Source organism: Tarenaya hassleriana, unplaced genomic scaffold (assembly GCF_000463585.1).
Source record: "Tarenaya hassleriana unplaced genomic scaffold, ASM46358v1 Cleome51, whole genome shotgun sequence".
Lineage (NCBI taxonomy): Eukaryota > Viridiplantae > Streptophyta > Magnoliopsida > Brassicales > Cleomaceae > Tarenaya > Tarenaya hassleriana.
In genome coordinates, this window is record NW_010967800.1 from 406,779 (window position 1) to 424,052 (window position 17,274).

General features: G+C 40.1%; 2 protein-coding genes and 1 long non-coding RNA gene across 3 annotated transcripts in view; all 3 read left to right on the plus strand.

Moving 5' to 3' along the window:
• LOC104827548 (TMV resistance protein N-like) overlaps positions 1 to 11,075 on the plus strand; it is a 39,688-nt gene extending 28,613 nt beyond the window's left edge. Inside the window, exons 2-6 of the mRNA XM_010560724.1 lie at positions 5,439 to 5,656; positions 8,388 to 8,813; positions 8,882 to 9,995; positions 10,128 to 10,418; positions 10,557 to 11,075. Of these exons, the coding sequence (XP_010559026.1) occupies positions 5,439 to 5,656; positions 8,388 to 8,813; positions 8,882 to 9,995; positions 10,128 to 10,418; positions 10,557 to 11,075 (2,568 nt within the window). The remainder of the gene's footprint in view (positions 1 to 5,438; positions 5,657 to 8,387; positions 8,814 to 8,881; positions 9,996 to 10,127; positions 10,419 to 10,556) is intronic.
• Positions 11,076 to 13,983: 2,908 nt separating this feature from the next.
• LOC104827549 lies at positions 13,984 to 14,739 on the plus strand. Its single transcript, XR_002024648.1, has 3 exons — positions 13,984 to 14,014; positions 14,046 to 14,621; positions 14,704 to 14,739. It is a non-coding gene; the product is annotated as an uncharacterized LOC104827549 (long non-coding RNA).
• Positions 14,740 to 14,812: 73 nt separating this feature from the next.
• LOC109117325 (TMV resistance protein N-like) overlaps positions 14,813 to 17,274 on the plus strand; it is a 4,135-nt gene continuing 1,673 nt past the window's right edge. Inside the window, exons 1-3 of the mRNA XM_019204217.1 lie at positions 14,813 to 15,805; positions 15,920 to 16,231; positions 16,320 to 16,901. Of these exons, the coding sequence (XP_019059762.1) occupies positions 14,813 to 15,805; positions 15,920 to 16,231; positions 16,320 to 16,901 (1,887 nt within the window). The remainder of the gene's footprint in view (positions 15,806 to 15,919; positions 16,232 to 16,319; positions 16,902 to 17,274) is intronic.

The following is a 17,274-nucleotide window of genomic DNA, read 5'->3' on the forward strand; positions in this document are numbered from 1 at the left end:
CTGAACTTGTAATTTGGTGTAATATTAATTCATAAACTTGTAGGTGCGTTTATTTATTCCTGAACTTGCATTTTTGAACATAATAATTTCTAAATTTGCTTAACAGTTGCTTAACAGTTCCATAATCGTCCATACCATTTATTGACCAAAGCAAAATTTAGGAATTACTGTGTTCAAAAATAAAAATTTAGGAATTATTGTCTACAAAATTACAAGTTTAGGAATTACCCTCTTAAAAAATACAAGTTCGAAAATAAATAGGCACAACTATAAGTTAAGAAATTAATATTACACCAAATTACAAGTTCAGGAATTTTCAAATATTTTTTCCAAAAAACATTAATTTGTAAAATGGTGAAATTTGTTTTAACATTTTCGCTTAACAAATTTATTCTCAAACTTGCAAAATAAGTTATTATAATTAACAAACGCGTTAATTGGTGTTTAACAAAATCTCGACAATATTGATTCAATTCAGTCTCACAATTATAATGACACATTTTACACTACTTTAAAAATTATAATGACATATTTTTGTAAATTTAGAAATAAATTTTTTAAACTAAAAGTGAAAAAATTTATTTTTAATCGTTTTACAAATTCAAGTCTAGGTTTTTTTATGGTTTTACCTTCTTTTTTTATTCTATACAAAAATCTCGAGGCGGTGATTCGCGATTCCTTTGAAGAGGTTTGTTTGATTTTCACGTCTCCTCTCCTCTGATTCGATCGAGAATTTCATGAAATTAGGGTTTTATATTTGCCGTCCCTAATTGTTTCAGTCCTATCTTCCCACCTCTCGCGTAGGCAAAGAAACCAGCTCTCCATAGTATATGCACAACCTTTGAATCTTGTCTTACTTCTTGACAAGAAACACCGACTATCGATACTTAGATCTTGAAGTGTAACGTTTGTCGACCCAAATTGCAAGCAAAGCATGTCATCTACCGGTTGAGCTCGAGCACAGGGCGTATTGGGCGATCAAGGTGCTCAACTATGACATGAAGACCGCTGCAGAGAAACGTGAGCTCCAACTTCACCATCTCGAAGAAATCAAACTTGACACGTATGAGAACACGCAAATCTATAAGGATAGAGCGAAGAAATGGCACGATCGACACATCATTCAGCGATCATTCCACTCAGGTGATCTTGGCCTTCTCTTCAACTCTCGTTTGCGATTGTTTCCAGGTAAGCTGAAGTCTAAGTGGTCCGGTCCATTCAAGATCCATCGAGTTTACGACCACGGCGCAATAGAGCTGTACAACGGTACGGGTGGAACGTTCAAGGTAAATGCACAGCGTCTGAAGCTGTATAATCCGGCCGACCCTGTAGGTGAGAGAGGCGTTCTTCCTCTCGCAGTACCACCACCAGCCTGAGCTCACATACGGTCTAGCTAATGACCATAAAAAAGCGCTTCCCGGGAGGCAACCCGAGGTTTTTGTTTTGTTTTTGGGTGTTATTTAAGTTTTAGACTTCTTTTTTCTTTGGATTTGGGAGCCTACATGGTGTTTTCCCTCTAGTACAGGGGTATAGCACTTGATATGCAGGTCGTCGAGCGCAGAAACAGAGTTTGGATCGTGTTCGAGAGTTCTGACTCGGTCCGAGTCAAGTGTTGACTCGACCGAGTCAATTCGCAGAGGATGAATCGACATAAGGTAAACTGACTCGACCGAGTCAAGTGTTGACTCGGTCCGAGTCAGGGTTTCGAAACCCTACTTATCCCACTTAGTCGTTTTCTTCCCCATTTCGTCCCCTTTTCGCGAAAACATCTCCTCACTTGGTCTTGTCACTCTGAGTCGCCTCCTCCGATTTCGCAATATAAATCTGTACGGTATGTGTCCCCTCACTTATATTTTGCAGATTGCGGACGATTCATACCTGTTTCGCGGAGATTTACGCATATTTATTCCGGATTTGCGAAGGATTTTTGGGTTGCGAGCGAGATTTGTGATTTTCACCAAATCGGGAAATTTTCATGAGTTTTTGAGTGATTAGGACACAGATCTTTGCACATACATGCTTCTTCTTGATTACCCATGAGTTTTTTTGGTTGCTTTCAGCGATTTCGGGAGTTTTTGGTGCAGATTTTCGAGCGGCTCTGTATTACGACAGTTCTGGTCAGAGATAGGATCCCGCGACTACATACCCAGTCGTCTGAAGTCTACATGGATCCGACACCCTGCAGTCAGGTATTTCACATGATCCTAGCGAACACACTGTTTGCTAGGAAAGATCCAGGGTCAGTGTCTCAGACACAGACACTCAGGATACAACACGATGCATTATACGGGGAGTTTCACAGGTTTCGCAACCGACTATTCCCAGATGAGCAGCCACCAGTACCCATGGAGGACGACAGAGACGATGCACCAACAGACGACTAGACCATAGTTCAGGTAGGTCTTCCCTTTTCTATTTTAGTAGAAATGTAGTAGGCTTTTCGGATGTATTTTGGGGACTCGGATTTTGCATACTCGAGACTTATTTATCTACGTGCGAGCCTCTATGTTTTTTTCGGATAACGTTTGTTGTTCTCTGAGCGTTCATACCGACACATGAAAGATGAGTATCAGTTTCCGAGTGACGACGATTGGATAGGTTCCAGTTCATAGAGTGTGCAAGAGCTCTTGCGTTTGACGTGAGTTAACTTCGTTGCGCGAGCGAACGAATTTCGCAGAGCTAAGTTTCTCTATCCCTCTTATTGGTTCCTTTGATATGTCGTCTTCGATTCTACTTTTTTGGACGAGAATCTACACCATGGACGGTGTATGGTTCAAGTCGGGGGGTGGATAGATCCTTCACACATTCATGTCCATCTACTTAGGATTGCATTTAGTTTGGGTGCATTTTATCATGACATATAGACTTAGGAAAAATTTTCACTTTTTGCATATCACTTTGCATTAGCTGCATTCACACGTTTTTTTTATTTTTTACTTTTCATATAGATGAGTTTTTGTTAGGTTTGCATGATTGCATTTTACATATAGATTAGGTTCATATAGGTTCACGTGCATACCTCGAAAACCCGTTTTGAACATCATTTGGAAGATTTGTGGGATGATAGAGTAGGAATATCTTGATGATCTAGCGACTTTGTAGAACGTGGTTGAACCGTATCGAATTGATAGTTCTCCAGACTTTCTATATAAAGTTTGTGGGATGGGGTTGTTATTTGGAATCTACGGAGTTGAAACGACTATATCTAGGCTATACGTTTCGTTTAGAACCGTTTCCGAGTCTTGCAGGTCGATGAAATCTAGTTCAACAAATGCCTTGGGAAAATAAAGCATCTCGACACTCCGCTGTCAAAATCTCGGTAACGAAAATCGTTCGAGTACATGAGTGCATCGATCGATGGTTCGGATCTAAGTTGTGGGTCGGACATCGCATTGAAAAGAAAAAAAAGAAGGGAAAAAAAAGAGAAGAGAAAAAAAAGAGAGAAAACCGATGTCCTTCAACTTCAACGTCCTAGAAAACCGAGATGCGTGCGTTTAACAGAAAAAAAAACCTACAAAAAGGTAAAAATACAGGTACGTAGAACTTAGATCGAAGAGGCTAAGTTGAGATAAGGATAGGTTCGGAAACATGTTTGGTGAGTTGTAGAGATTCTAATGGGTTCTGAGTGGCAATAAAAGTCCCATGACTAGGTAGATTAGTCTTTGGTAGAAAGATCATAGTAGACCGGTTTGGGTACGATTCACGGGGAGCGAGCATTGGAAGGATGTTTCGCTTTTGAGTTTCATGATGATGCTATTTGATGTTCGTCATCCCTGTTTTGCAGATTTTATTCCTTCGTTCCTTACTCGAGGACGAACAAAGGTTTAAGTCTGGGGGGATTTGATAACTCCTAATTCTCTCTATATTTCCAGGACGTTTTTATGGAATCTATATGAGGATCACATTCATTTGTAGGCATTATAGGCGTGTTAGGCTACGAAACTCGGTTTGGTTGTGTTTTTATAGGATTACAGGTCTTGGATGAGATTCGGACCAAAACGGAAGCAATCTGGAGGTAAAAGGACGGGATACGTCAAGAACTTCCTGCATTGACTCGGCCAGAGTCAACAATGGAAAGTGGACCGAGTCAACATGCTGAAAATGGCCAAATTCAAACCTGTTACGAAGAGTCCGAGTCAGAACGTCCGAGTCCGAATGCCCGAGTCAGCAAGCCCGAGTCAGAAGGACCGAGTCAGAAGAATGGGTTGGGCCGATATTTTAAAAGCCCGTTTTGACTCGGTCGAGTCGGAGTACTGACTCGGTCCGAGTCAAAACCTAGAAAAAGCCCAGATTCGAAGTTTTCAGAGTTGGAGCGGGAGTAGGACTTCGGGGGCGCCGCCTAGGGTTTATAAGAAAGACCTACAGACGTCCAAGAGGGAGACAGACTTTATACAGACTTTAGACGGACTTTGGAGAACTTGGGGGGAGAGAAATAGGAGTATACGGTATCTCGGAAAGAAGAAGGAGATTTGGAACGTGGAGATCGCTTGGTTGTCGACATGAGTCTTTCTTCTCCCTCTTTTGTTTCTGATTTCGATTTTATTCTGTGTTTTTCCATGAACCGTGAGTAGATCCACGACTATGGGTTAGGGATTCGTTTGTGTTTTGGGTATGTTTTAACACTAACTTGGTTGCGATTTGGTTTTGTTTCGGTTTTATCGATTTGCACTTCATGTCAATTGATGTTTGCTGATCCCTTGATCAGTTGTTTTATATTCTGAATCACATAGGAATATGGGTTTAGTTTCGGATCAAAATCGATAGAATAGATCGTATTATTCACATAGGAATATGGTTTGATCGATCTAGGTTGATGATAGCGTTCTTCATGCATCTAGTTTAATAAATCACATAGGGATATGGATTTAGAAAACTTTAGATAGTGAGTTATATGTCGGAAGGTGATTTCTCTATCTTTGTTGCTTGACGATTCCCGAATACAGATTCAATATCGTGATTCTCGCATGCTTAGCAACTACCCATACACGCGAATACGGTCTCGACACCCACGGTCATCTTTGTTTGATAGTTTACACGTTTTTATTTGCTTTCTTATTTTAGTTATTTTAGATTTCACATACTTCCACTTGCTTGCTTTGATTTAATTTCGATTATGGTTTAGATTTAGCAATCGGTCCTTGCGTTCGACCCCGTGTTACGACGATCCGTATCTTTGCGGTGAGTTATGAATCGGATTACAAATTCTAGACTCGATACACGCGTATCAACCCGTTGAAAATCCGTTGGAATTTTCGATTATATAAACCGAGTGCCCCACTCTTCCTCCTCACTCAAACTCGTCAAAAAAATAATACAAAAAAAAAAACAACAAAAAAAAACAAAAAAAAAAACACAAAATGGTAATATGTTTTTTATTTTTTAAATTTAATATTTGTTTATGTTTTATTTTAAATATTACTAACTATTGTTTTTTTCAGTTTCGTAAGCGATTTTTCGGATCCGGTGAATTGTTGGCGGGTTCTTCTGGAGCACCGCCACCGCCACCGCCACCACCTTCTCGTCTTCCAGATCCGCCGGACGCACCGCCGCTATTCCCAGAGATTGACATAACTCTGGAGGAGGTAGAAGAGATTTTAAACTCCTTCGATACTCGCGAGGTCCCGCTGATTGATCCTGAACTTGACGGGATGTTATGGTAATTTTTAAATTAATTTATTTAAATAATTATTTTAATTATATTATTAACTAATATTAATAACAAATTGTAATTATTAGGTTTGGGGTTAACAATAAAGAGTTGAGAAAAAAATTTACGGTAATAATAACGTCTATTTTTCTCAACTCTACTGCTGTCCTTTTAAACGTGGAATTCTCTGTCTGTGATTTTCGTATGTTTTGATTGCTAGTTGCTTGCATGCATGCGTGCGTGCGTATTTATACGGAAATTTTCTATCAGTTGGTAACTAAGCGCTTTCTATTTTTGAAAAATTTTAAGTATTATCTATAATTACTTAACCGTATATCCATACAGATCCAAACAAAAGACCAAAGAGATTATGATGACATCTCCATGTTTGAAAAATCTGTAAAATCTGTTTTCTCCACTTATTCCATCTTTTTAAACCAAAAAAAAAACTTATTCCATCTTCTTGTTTGTATCTACGTAGACTTCTGTTTCTATACAAAAGTATTAAATTAAATTATTGGAATGTTTATATTTCAGAAGATTCCATTAAAAATCCAGTTTATTTTACGGTACCGTTGTTACTATTAGATTAAAAAAAATGCTAATACTTTTAAAAATTTTGATTTTTATATCGGTTGTTATTCGTGTATCAGACAAGTTTGATGATAATAAAATTTCTAATTGTTATCATACAAAGATGATGATTCTTGAGAAGATTGATGATAATAAGATTTATAGTTTGTTCACAATTCCTCCTAATTACGATCCGACCGAACCATAGGCACCGGCAGCCACGTCAGTCGCAGTCTCACCTTCGAGTTCTTGAAGTAGAAGCATCTGTTGCGCCCGTCGAGTAAGTGCGTTTGCGTTGAAATCCTCGTTTCTCTCGTATCTAGTGTTGTGAATTGAAGAAATGGGGTTGATTTTAGGGTTCCTGGGTTTTGGATGTTTGATCGCGTACTTGCAATTGTTGCGGTAAAATCTGTGTTTGTGGAGATTCTAGTGCCAATCGTAAGCTATTCCGACTAGTACAAATACAGTGTCGAAACTGTCGATGCGTGGAGTTTCCCAGTATTGTGTGTCTGATTTGCTAGGAATTAGGGCACCGTATCGTCATCGGACCTGGCGAATGTAGCCTTTCTTTTTACATTTCCGGGGATTTTCTTGCAGTTATGTATGAACCCTACTTATGCTAAGAATATTTCGCGACCACTCCTTGAATCGTTGGTGCAAGTGTGGATCATATTTGGTTGGTTCTGCAGCTTCTGCTTGTTCATACTTGAGGTTTAGTCAGATCTTAAGCCGGCTCTGCATTTGGATAAAGATTAGAGTTTTGATTGTTGAAATTATGTTAGTGTCAGAGTGGTATTAGATTATTGTTACTCTGAATTAAAGCATCAATACTGGAAGTCATCGTTTTCTGTTAATTTGCAGTTCGCCATTTCTGGTTGTAGGGAGGCCGAGTCATCTTCAGCTAAACTCAGAAGAAATTTCTGGGCTTCCACCACTGATGATTGAGAAGCTTTCAGACGCTTCACATCTTTTGAACTCACACACTATCCCGCTGGGGAGTGGCAATATGACCATGTTTCTCATGCTCCTGTTGCGAGGGCAGGAAGGGCATTACGGAAGGGAGACACAAATGGGCATCCTTCATCTCTTCCCCGTAGCAAATGTCCAAAAGGAAAATTGCCTCATTCTAAGAATATTTCAGAAGCTGTTGGCTGATTGCTAGTGCCTCCACAGTTCAAGGGAAGGTTAGTCCATTGCACTCTGTTTTGTTGTTTTCAGGAGTAGCTGCTCACTTATTGAGCAATTGTAAATGTAGGTTGCAGAAATTGTAGTTGATTGGAATTTATTTCAGGAGTATATTTAGTTTGGTTGCAAACCTTCTGATTTAGTTTGTATTTTCCAAAATCTGCTGTTGGATTTTGCGTCTGCGTGTTAAATGGCCAAAGAATATGTATGTACGGAATCCAAAACCCAGGAAAAAATGTGGACAAGAGGAAGTTTGGGTTTTGATTCTTGTTATGTGATGTTCCCTCTTTTTCCTTGTTTGTGTTTGAGTGTTTCTCGCTCTGAAGTAGCTGAATCTGATCTCTTTATTGGATAAGTGTAACTGTAAATACTTGGTCGAAGGAAGTCTAGTAGGTTTGAATTTGTTACCGGAGATTATTCCATTTCCAGGTTCGGATTAGACCCTTCGACTCAAGAGATTGTTCCTCGATGTTTTTGAGTGTCCTAAGGATTTTCGGAACAACGACATTAAGACGTGATAGCGTGTTCTGTGATGGAGAGCCTTTTCATATTAAGATGTTGTGAACATGTGTTGGATCTTACAGTTCAAGATGGATTCAAACTGGTTACTGATGTTTTACATGAAATTAGGGTATGTTGATATAAAAAAGATCAGGAGAGAGGTTTCTTGCAACGACTTTGACTATTCAAAATTATTGAAACGTGTTGGCTATCTTCTTTGCGCGTATTTATTTCTAATAAGTTTAAAGGCATTGACTTGGTCTCGTCAACGATCAACTCCTCCTACTACAATTGCAGCAAATGAAGACGATGAGTTGTGCATTTGGACAAAGTCTCTTGCTCTGCAAACCTCTTCTTCCTCTTTCGCCATGAACGGATCAAACCAAGGATGTGGCACTAATCATAAGATCGTCGGTCATGATTCTTCACTTCCTCTTGTCGGCTTTAAACGCCGAAGATGAACATTCGATGTCTTCATCAGCTTCAGAGGTGTAGACACTCGCAGGGACTTCACAAGCCATCTCCACAAAGCACTGTCTGAGAAAGGTATCGATGCTTTCGTTGACGACCGAATCGAGAGGGGGGATGAGATCTCGGAAGCCCTTGTGGAGGCCATCCAAGGATCTCAGCTGTCTTTGGTTGTCTTCTCTGAGGACTACACTTCATCCGGATGGTGCTTGGAAGAGCTCGTTCAGATCCTTCGATGCAGGAAAACAATGGACCAATTGGTTATACCCATCTTCCACAACGTCGATCCTTCGCACGTACGGCGGCAAAAGGAGAGCTTTGCTGCAGCATTTGAACGGCACGAAGAGAGATACAAGGACAACATGGAGAAAGTGAACATGTGGAGGTCTACGTTACACGAAGTAGCCAATCTTTCTGGTCATAATTCATCAGAATTCAAGTAAGTAGCTGCCGCTAACTTTTCGTCACCGTTTTTTGTGATTTTGTCTATTCTTGAATCTGATTCAGAGATATTCACAGATCTGATTCCATGTTGGTCGACGCAGTTGTTAGAGATACTCTCGAAAAGCTACGTCGCATATCTCGCAGACCAAACCCTAACAATGGTTTAGTGGGAATTGATTCACGGATGGAGAAGGTTATGAGGTTGTTAGACTTTGGTGAAGAAGATATTCGCATCATGGGTATATGGGGAATGGGTGGAATTGGTAAGACCACTCTTGCTGAAGCTGTGTTCGACCAAATCTCTGGCGATTTCGAGGGCTCTTATTTCTTCAAGAATGTTAGAGAAACTGAAGAAAAGGGCGATCTTGTTGAGAGGAGAAATGAGTGTCTATCTGTGATTCTGGGGGAAAATCTACGAATAGGAACTTCTATGCTACCGAGCTTTGTGGTTGGTAGGCTTCATCGTAAAAGAGTACTGGTTGTGCTTGATGATGTGAACCATCAGAGACAACTTGAAATTTTGTTTAAAGGGCTCGATGAGTCTAGTGATGGAAGCCGTGTGATCATAACAACACGAGATAAACATTTGCTCAGCATTTTCCCGAAAGACAAAGTAAAAGTATATGATATGGAGGGATTAAACAATGATGAAGCATTACAACTGTTTTGCCGCAATGCTTATGTCTCAGGCCTTCAGACTGAAGGTTATGATGAGCTCGCAATGAAGGTGGTTCATTATGCTTCTGGCATTCCTTTGGCACTTAAAGTCTTTGCTTGCTCTCTTCGGGGCAGGGGCAAACACGAGTGGGAAAGTGCCTTGAACAAGCTGGGGAAAGTTGCCAACATGGAGATTAGCAATATATTGAAAGTTAGCTACGACGGTCTAGAAGACAGAGAAATACAAAACATATTTCTTGATATTGCTTGTTTCTTCAAGGGGCAAGATAAAGATCACGTGATCGGATTGCTAGATGGTTGTTATCACGCTGCGTCTTATGGGTTAAGTGTTCTCGATGATAAGGCACTTATAAATTTAAGAAGGAACAAGATTGAGATGCCAGATCCGCTGCAAGAGCTTGGCTGGGATATTGTCATACAAGAATGTGAGTCAGAGCCTGGGAGAAGGACTCGACTGTGGAGACCTGATGATGTTCACCGTGTTCTCAAAAGAAATAATGTAAGAAGAAGTTTCACGATTTTGTTTCATCCCTTAGTATGCAAGTTCATGTCATTTTTCCTTCTTTTTCCCTCTTATATTTCAACATGGTAAGAAGGATTTGCACTGATGGCAGTTTGGCTCGCTTTACAGGGTACAGCGGCAGTCAAAGGTATATTCTTGGATTTGTCAAAAGTAATGAAGTTGAACATAAGCCCGGATGTCTTCGAGAAGATGTACAATCTCAGATTCCTCAAATTCTATAACAACAAAGGGGTAAACACTAAAGTGTGTCTGCCATGTGGCCTCGAATCTCTTCCTGTAAGGTACTTGTGTTGGCCTGAGTTTCCGCTGAAGTGCCTGCCATCTGAATTTTGTCCTGAGAATCTTGTTGAGCTTGACATGAGACATAGCAATTTTACGCAGCCCTGGAGCGGTGCTCAGGTAGATGAAATGTGAATATATCCTTGGCATCTTCTTCGATTCCGTTTTCTTTCATTGCGTTGTATACATGTTTGTTTGTTATTATTCTATCAATCTTGCAGATACGAATTTAACTAACCATATCATTTGTTTATGCAGAATCTGTGTAGCTTAAAGAGTTTAAATTTGGCATACTCGCTGGAGCTGAATAAATTGCCCAATCTAACGAGGGCCACAAAACTAGAGCGGATTATTCTGCGAGGTTGCTGTCAGATAGATGAATTTCCTGAGAGTTCAACAAATGTTAAAGAAATAGATCTATCTAGGACTGCAATAGTAGAAGTGCCTTCTTCAATTCAACATCTCTCCAGGCTTGTGGATCTAAAGCTGTATAATTGTAAGAGACTTCAGAAACTTCCAGATACTTTGAGCAGTCTAGACAAGCTACCTCATCTTAATCTTACTAATTGTGGGAGCCTTAGGTCTATACCCAGTGGCATTTGGAAGATGCAATCCCTCAAGGTCTTAGATCTTTCTGATTGCTCACAGTTGGAAGAAATCCCACAAGTTTTGGAGCGCAATGACTGCTTGGGAAGTATTGATTTGAGTGGAACAGCTATAAGAGAGTTGCCCTCTTCAATTTTTAAAGGCTCGTTAGACTTGATTGTTTGCGGTTAGACGACTGCTGAAACCTCTCTGCGCTACCGGAGACATTGTGGAATATAGCAACTCTGTCTTGGTTCAGATTTCTTGGAACAAACATAAGACAACTGCCACTGTTTCAAAAAGATTTGACGAAGATGGATTCCTTGTGTATTTCAGGATGTGAGAGTCGAGATCATGTGCCGTTGTCATTTCCTCCATTGTTGAGAGTCTGTTCTCTAGAGAGACTCGAAATGATGGGTTTGCAATCTTGCATATCCCTAAGGAAATTGGTTGTCTAACATCGTTGATATTCTTAAATTTGAGCAGAAACGACTTCAAGATTTTACCTGACAGTATCAAGCATCTTTCCAAGCTGCAATTTCTTGGCCTAAGCTATTGCTGGAAACTTGAATCATTGTTCGAGGATATCGGTTGTCTAATATCATTGAGAGTCTTAGATTTGAGAGGCAATGACTTCAAGGTTCTGCCTGCTAGTATCAAACATTTGTCGAAGCTTGAAGAGTTTCACATAAGCTACTGCAGGAGACTTGAGTCATTATCAGGGCTTCCTAGTAGTCTATGGCATTTTGTTGCACATGACTGTTCATCTTTGGGAACTATATTGAGTGATATGAAATTTGTTCCTCGAGCATTGGGAGGAAAATACATATTCAGTAATTGTCTCGAACAAAAGGAAGACATGAGCGTAAAGATACAAACTGCTGCAAAGTCATTGTTCCAGACGCGAGGCCATATACTTGGGTTGGTTTCTCTCATCCTCTATTTGTATATTGTCTGTGCACTGTGGAATATGTCACCAGACTTGGTTTATTTATCCTGATTAGTGAGTGGCATCTACGGTTATTATGCAAGAGCGATTGCGGTTTTTTGCCATCCAGGGAAAGGAGATGGTGTGTGGTTTAACTGGTTTTCGGACAAATCCCTCATTCCTGTGTTTTCTTCATCCATAAAGTTTTCTGTTTTTGTTCAAATTCATAATCCATAAACTTGAAGCCTGATATTATATCTCTTTGATGGCACAGAATGACATCGTAATGTGTTTACCAGGCAGCAGCATTCCAGATTGGTTTACTGGTCCTGGAACAGGAGCTTCAGTTACCTTGCAATTGCCTATAGGATTGCGTGACAACAATTCCATAGGTTTAGCTCTATGCATTTCTGCTGCATTCACAGACTACTCCCCAGAATTAGGACTAACCATTCACGGTGAGTTCTGCCTGGAGAGCCGAGAAGACGACTTTCCTGAGAAGGAGGCGTGGGATTTCGATCTGAAACCATTCGAAAGAGAAACTATGCAAGCGCAAGCCGACGTTCAAACCCGATTTCTCAGGTCAGATCACATATTCCTCTGCTCCAGAAATCTGTACGCCGAGGAATGCAATCACAAGACGGTGACTGTCACTTTCCACCTTTTGGACGGAGCAGATATGCCTCTAGAGTGTTGCAGGGTGGAGAAGTGTGCCTATTACGTGCTACCGACTTGAAATGGGTCGACGTATCGCATTCATGCGTGTATTGATTTTCACGTGTGTGTGAAGCCAGGCGGCTTGTTTTTGTATCTGTTACAAGGTTGTCGGGCACAGGTCGGGTACCCCCAATTTTTAGAAAACCCTGTCTCGTCTTCATTATCACGGGTTTTACAAAAATATTATCTCAGTCTTGGCTCCATAAAATCCGGGTACTTATAGCTCGGGTTTAATGAGATTCTCGGTCTTGTACTCACGGATACCCGGACCCATACGATTTATAAAATTTTGAACTATAAAATGATAGATATAGAAAATACAAATGAGAGAGGTCAAAATATAAAAAAAAAATTCACGATGAAAAGAGATGAATAAAATTTTGAGAGACAGATGAATGATTGATTCGGTTACATAGAATGATATTTGGAATGATAAAATTTTTGTATAGAAAGGTTTAGAACATAAAAAGATTGAACTAAAATAAAAGTATTTTAATAAATAATAAGAATAATTTAGACAAAAATATTATAGATATAAAGTATATTTTAGATTTTTAACAAATATACCGGGTACCCCGGGTACCTTTTGTAAAATAATTAAACCCCCACTCGGACTCGGAGTCGAAAACTTAGTCTTATTAATACTCGATCTCATCATCGTTAATATTCGGGTACCCTTTATTCGGGTACTTGTTAAGCCGGGTACCTCCAAACCCCCGGGTTACGGGTTAAAACACCCACCCCTATTGCTTTCCATAGTGTCATGGACTAACAAATAACAATATCAAAATCTTTACCTTGGATTAGGAGAGCTCTCCCCCCTTAAGTTTTAATAAATTTACAATTTATGGTATGGGTGAATGAACAAAAATATTCTTGGTTTTAAAAATTTGTTACTTTCAATAATTGTATTGAGACAATGCATGATATTTTTTTTTAAAAACTTTTTTCTAAATGAATAGTCCGTTCGTAAACAAATTCCGTGATGATCTAGTATTTGAAAAGAAATTGAGGTTATTTTTAGAAATTCCTTAAATCATTATGTTTGATGGAAATTTAGGTTACAGAATCCATCGTACTGAAAGTCTCGTTTTCGAATTGCCCTGTCGAATTGTATTCTCCAGCCCTAGCCTACACACAGTCTTCACATCACAATTAAATAAATTGACTTTTTTGCCCTTCTTCCAATATAGAATTACTGTCTTACCCTTTACATTTTAGGCCTTCAGGCAGCCGCTACTATCACAGCCCATGGGCCTGAGCGGCAAACATTCTGCGTGTGATACAAGGTAATAATTTTTTGTTGATTACGGATGTAATCATGGAAATACTGAATGGTGACATATATTTTCCTTTAGTTGTGGGGTAAATTGTGTCTAATTAATTTATACAGATTTATATTTGCATCCTACAAATATAAAGAGAGTCCGCAAACTCCGAAAGGATTCCTGTCCGCTGACTTGGACTATTCTGCAATTGGAGCAAGGTCTCTTGTTTTCGTTAAAAATTGCAGCAAGGTCTCTTGCTCTGAAAACCTCATCTTCTTCTTGCACCATGAGCGGATCAAACCAAGGACGCGGCGTTAGTCATCAGATCGTCGGTGATGGTTCTTCACTTCCTCTTGTCGGCTCTAAACGTCGAAGACGAACATTCGATGTCTTCATCAGCTTCAGAGGTTTAGACACTCGCAGGGACTTCACAAGCCATCTCCGCAAAGCACTGTCTGAGAAAGGTATCGACGTTTTCGTCGACGACCGGCTCGAGAGAGGGGATGAGATCTCGGAAGCCCTTGTGGAGGCCATCCATGGATCTCTACTGTCTCTGGTCGTCTTCTCTGAGGACTACGCTTCATCCAGGTGGTGCTTGGAAGAGCTCGTTCAGATCCTTTGATGCAGGAAAACAATGGACCAATTGGTTATACCCATCTTCCACAACGTCGATCCTTCGCACGTGCGGTGGCAAAAGCAGAGCTTTGCTGCTGCATTTGAGCGGCACGAAGAGAGATACAAGGACGACACGGAGAAAGTGAATAGGTGGAGGTCTGCGTTACACGAAGTAGCCAATCTTTCTGGTCATAATTCATCAGAATTCACGTAAGTAGCTGCCGCTAAGTTCTCGTCACCATTTCTTCGTGATTTTGTCTATTCTTGAATCTGATTCAGAAATATTTCACAGATCTGATTCCATGTTGGTCGACGCAGTTTTTAGAGACACTCTCGAAAAACTACATCGCATATCGCGTAGACCAAACCCTAACAATGGCTTAGTGGGGATTGATTCACGGATGGAGAAGGTTATGGGGTTGTTAGACTTTGGTGCAGAAGATATTCGCGTCGTGGGGATATGGGGAATGGGTGGAATTGGTAAGACCACTCTTGCTGAAGCTTTGTTCGACCAAATCTCTGGCGGATTAGAGGGCTCTTATTTCTTCAGGAATGTTAGAGAAACTGAAGAGAAGGGTAATCTTGTTGAGAGGAGAAATGAGTGTCTATCTGTGATTTTGGGGGAAAATCTACGAATAGGAACATCTATGCTACCGAGCTTTGTGGTTGGTACGCTTCGTCGTAAAAGAGTACTGGTTGTGCTTGATGATGTGAACCATCAGAGACAACTTGAAATTTTGTTTAAAGGGCTCGATGAGTCTAGTGCTGGAAGCCGTGTGATCATAACAACACGAGATAAACATTTGCTCAGCATTTTCCCGAAAGACAAAGTAAAAGTATATGATATGGAGGGATTAAACAATGATGAAGCATTACAACTGTTTTGCCGCAATGCTTATGTCTCAGGCCTTCAGACTGAAGGTTATGATGAGCTCGCAATGAAGGTGGTTCATTATGCTTCTGGCATTCCTTTGGCACTTAAAGTCTTTGCTTGCTCTCTTCGGGGCAGGGGCAAACACGAGTGGGAAAGTGCCTTGAACAAGCTGGGGAAAGTTGCCAACATGGAGATTAGCAATATATTGAAAGTTAGCTACGACGGTCTAGAAGACAGAGAAATACAAAACATATTTCTTGATATTGCTTGTTTCTTCAAGGAGCAAGATAAAGATCACGTGACCGGATTGCTAGATGGTTGTTATCACGCTGCGTCTTATGGGTTAAGTGTTCTCGATGATAAGGCACTTATAAATTTAAGAAGGAACATGATTGAGATGCCAGATCCGCTGCAAGAGCTTGGTTGGGATATTGTCATACAAGAATGCGAGTCAGAGCCTGGGAGAAGGACTCGATTGTGGAGACCTGATGATGTTCACCGCGTTCTCAAAAGGAATAATGTAAAAAGAAATGCCACCATTTTGTTTCATTCCTTAGTATGCAAGTTTATGTCATTTTTCCTTCTCGTCCCCTTTATATTTCAACATGGTAAGAATGCTTTGCACTGACGGCAGTTTGGCTCTTTACAGGGTACAGAGGCAGTCAAAGGAATATACTTGGATTTGTCAAAAGTAATGAAGTTGGACATAAAACCGGATGTCTTCGAGAAGATGTACAATCTCAGACTCCTTAAATTCGATAACAGCAAAGGGGTAAACACTAAAGTGTGTCTGCCACATGGCCTCGAATCTCTTCCTGATGAGTTAAGGTACTTATGTTGGCCTGAGTTTCCACTGAAGCACCTACCCTCTGAATTTTGTCCAGAGAATCTTGTTGAGCTTGACATGAGACATAGCACTCTTAACAGGCTCTGGAGCGGTGCTCAGGTAGATGGAACATTCTTTTTGTTTGAATAAAAAGTAATCAATCGATCTTGAAGAGAGTAATCTGACCGACTATCATGTATCCATGCAGAACCTGGGTAGCTTAAAGATTTTAAATTTGGACTGGTCAGAGAAGCTGAAAGAATTGCCCGATCTATCAGGGGCCCAAAATCTTGAGCGGATTGATCTGTATGGATGCTGTCAGATTGATGAATTCCCTAAGATCCCAAAAAACATACAAGAAATAAATATGGGTGGGACCGCAATAAGAGAAGTGCCTTCTTCAATTCAACATCTCTCCAGACTTGTCAAACTCAATCTATTCCATTGTAAGAGACTCGAGAAGCTTCCAGATACTTTGAGCAATCTAGAAAGCCTTGAAGATCTGACTCTATCAGAAAGCAGAAACATAAAAAGGTTACCAGCCCTTCCGAGGAAAATAAAACTCCTTGACTTTGATGGTGTTGGAGTGGTAGAGCTTTCCCCCTCAATTGGTTCTCTCCACATGCTATCTCGTCTTGATCTTAGGTGTTGTGGGAACCTTATGTTTTTACCCAGCGACATTTGGAAGATGCAATCTCTTAAGTCCTTAAGTCTTTCTGATTGCTCAAAGTTGGAAGAAATTCCAGAAGTTCTGGAGAGTAACGAGTGCTTGAAAGAGATTATGTTAATTGTTGGATTTGGGTTTGTTTTGATAGAATCAAAACGGGCCTAGCCCGTGAGAAGCCCGGTCCGTATAAATTTAAATCTGCAGAATATTAAGAGAATATTCTTATTTGAATTTGAAATTCAAATTCAAATTGGATTCAAATCCGCAGAAAATCTATCAAATATGATTGAGATAAGATTGAGATAATATCAAAATAAAATCAAATTTGAATTTTGAAATTCAAATTGATTTGTTTTGAGATTCTCCCCTCTACTATAAATAGGGGTCTTGGGTTAGCTCATAAAACACACAGAAAAGAAACAAGCATTCTAGAGAAAAAGAGCATTCACATATTTGCTCATATCTCTCTCTGAGTTCGCTCGGTATTTGGAAAGCT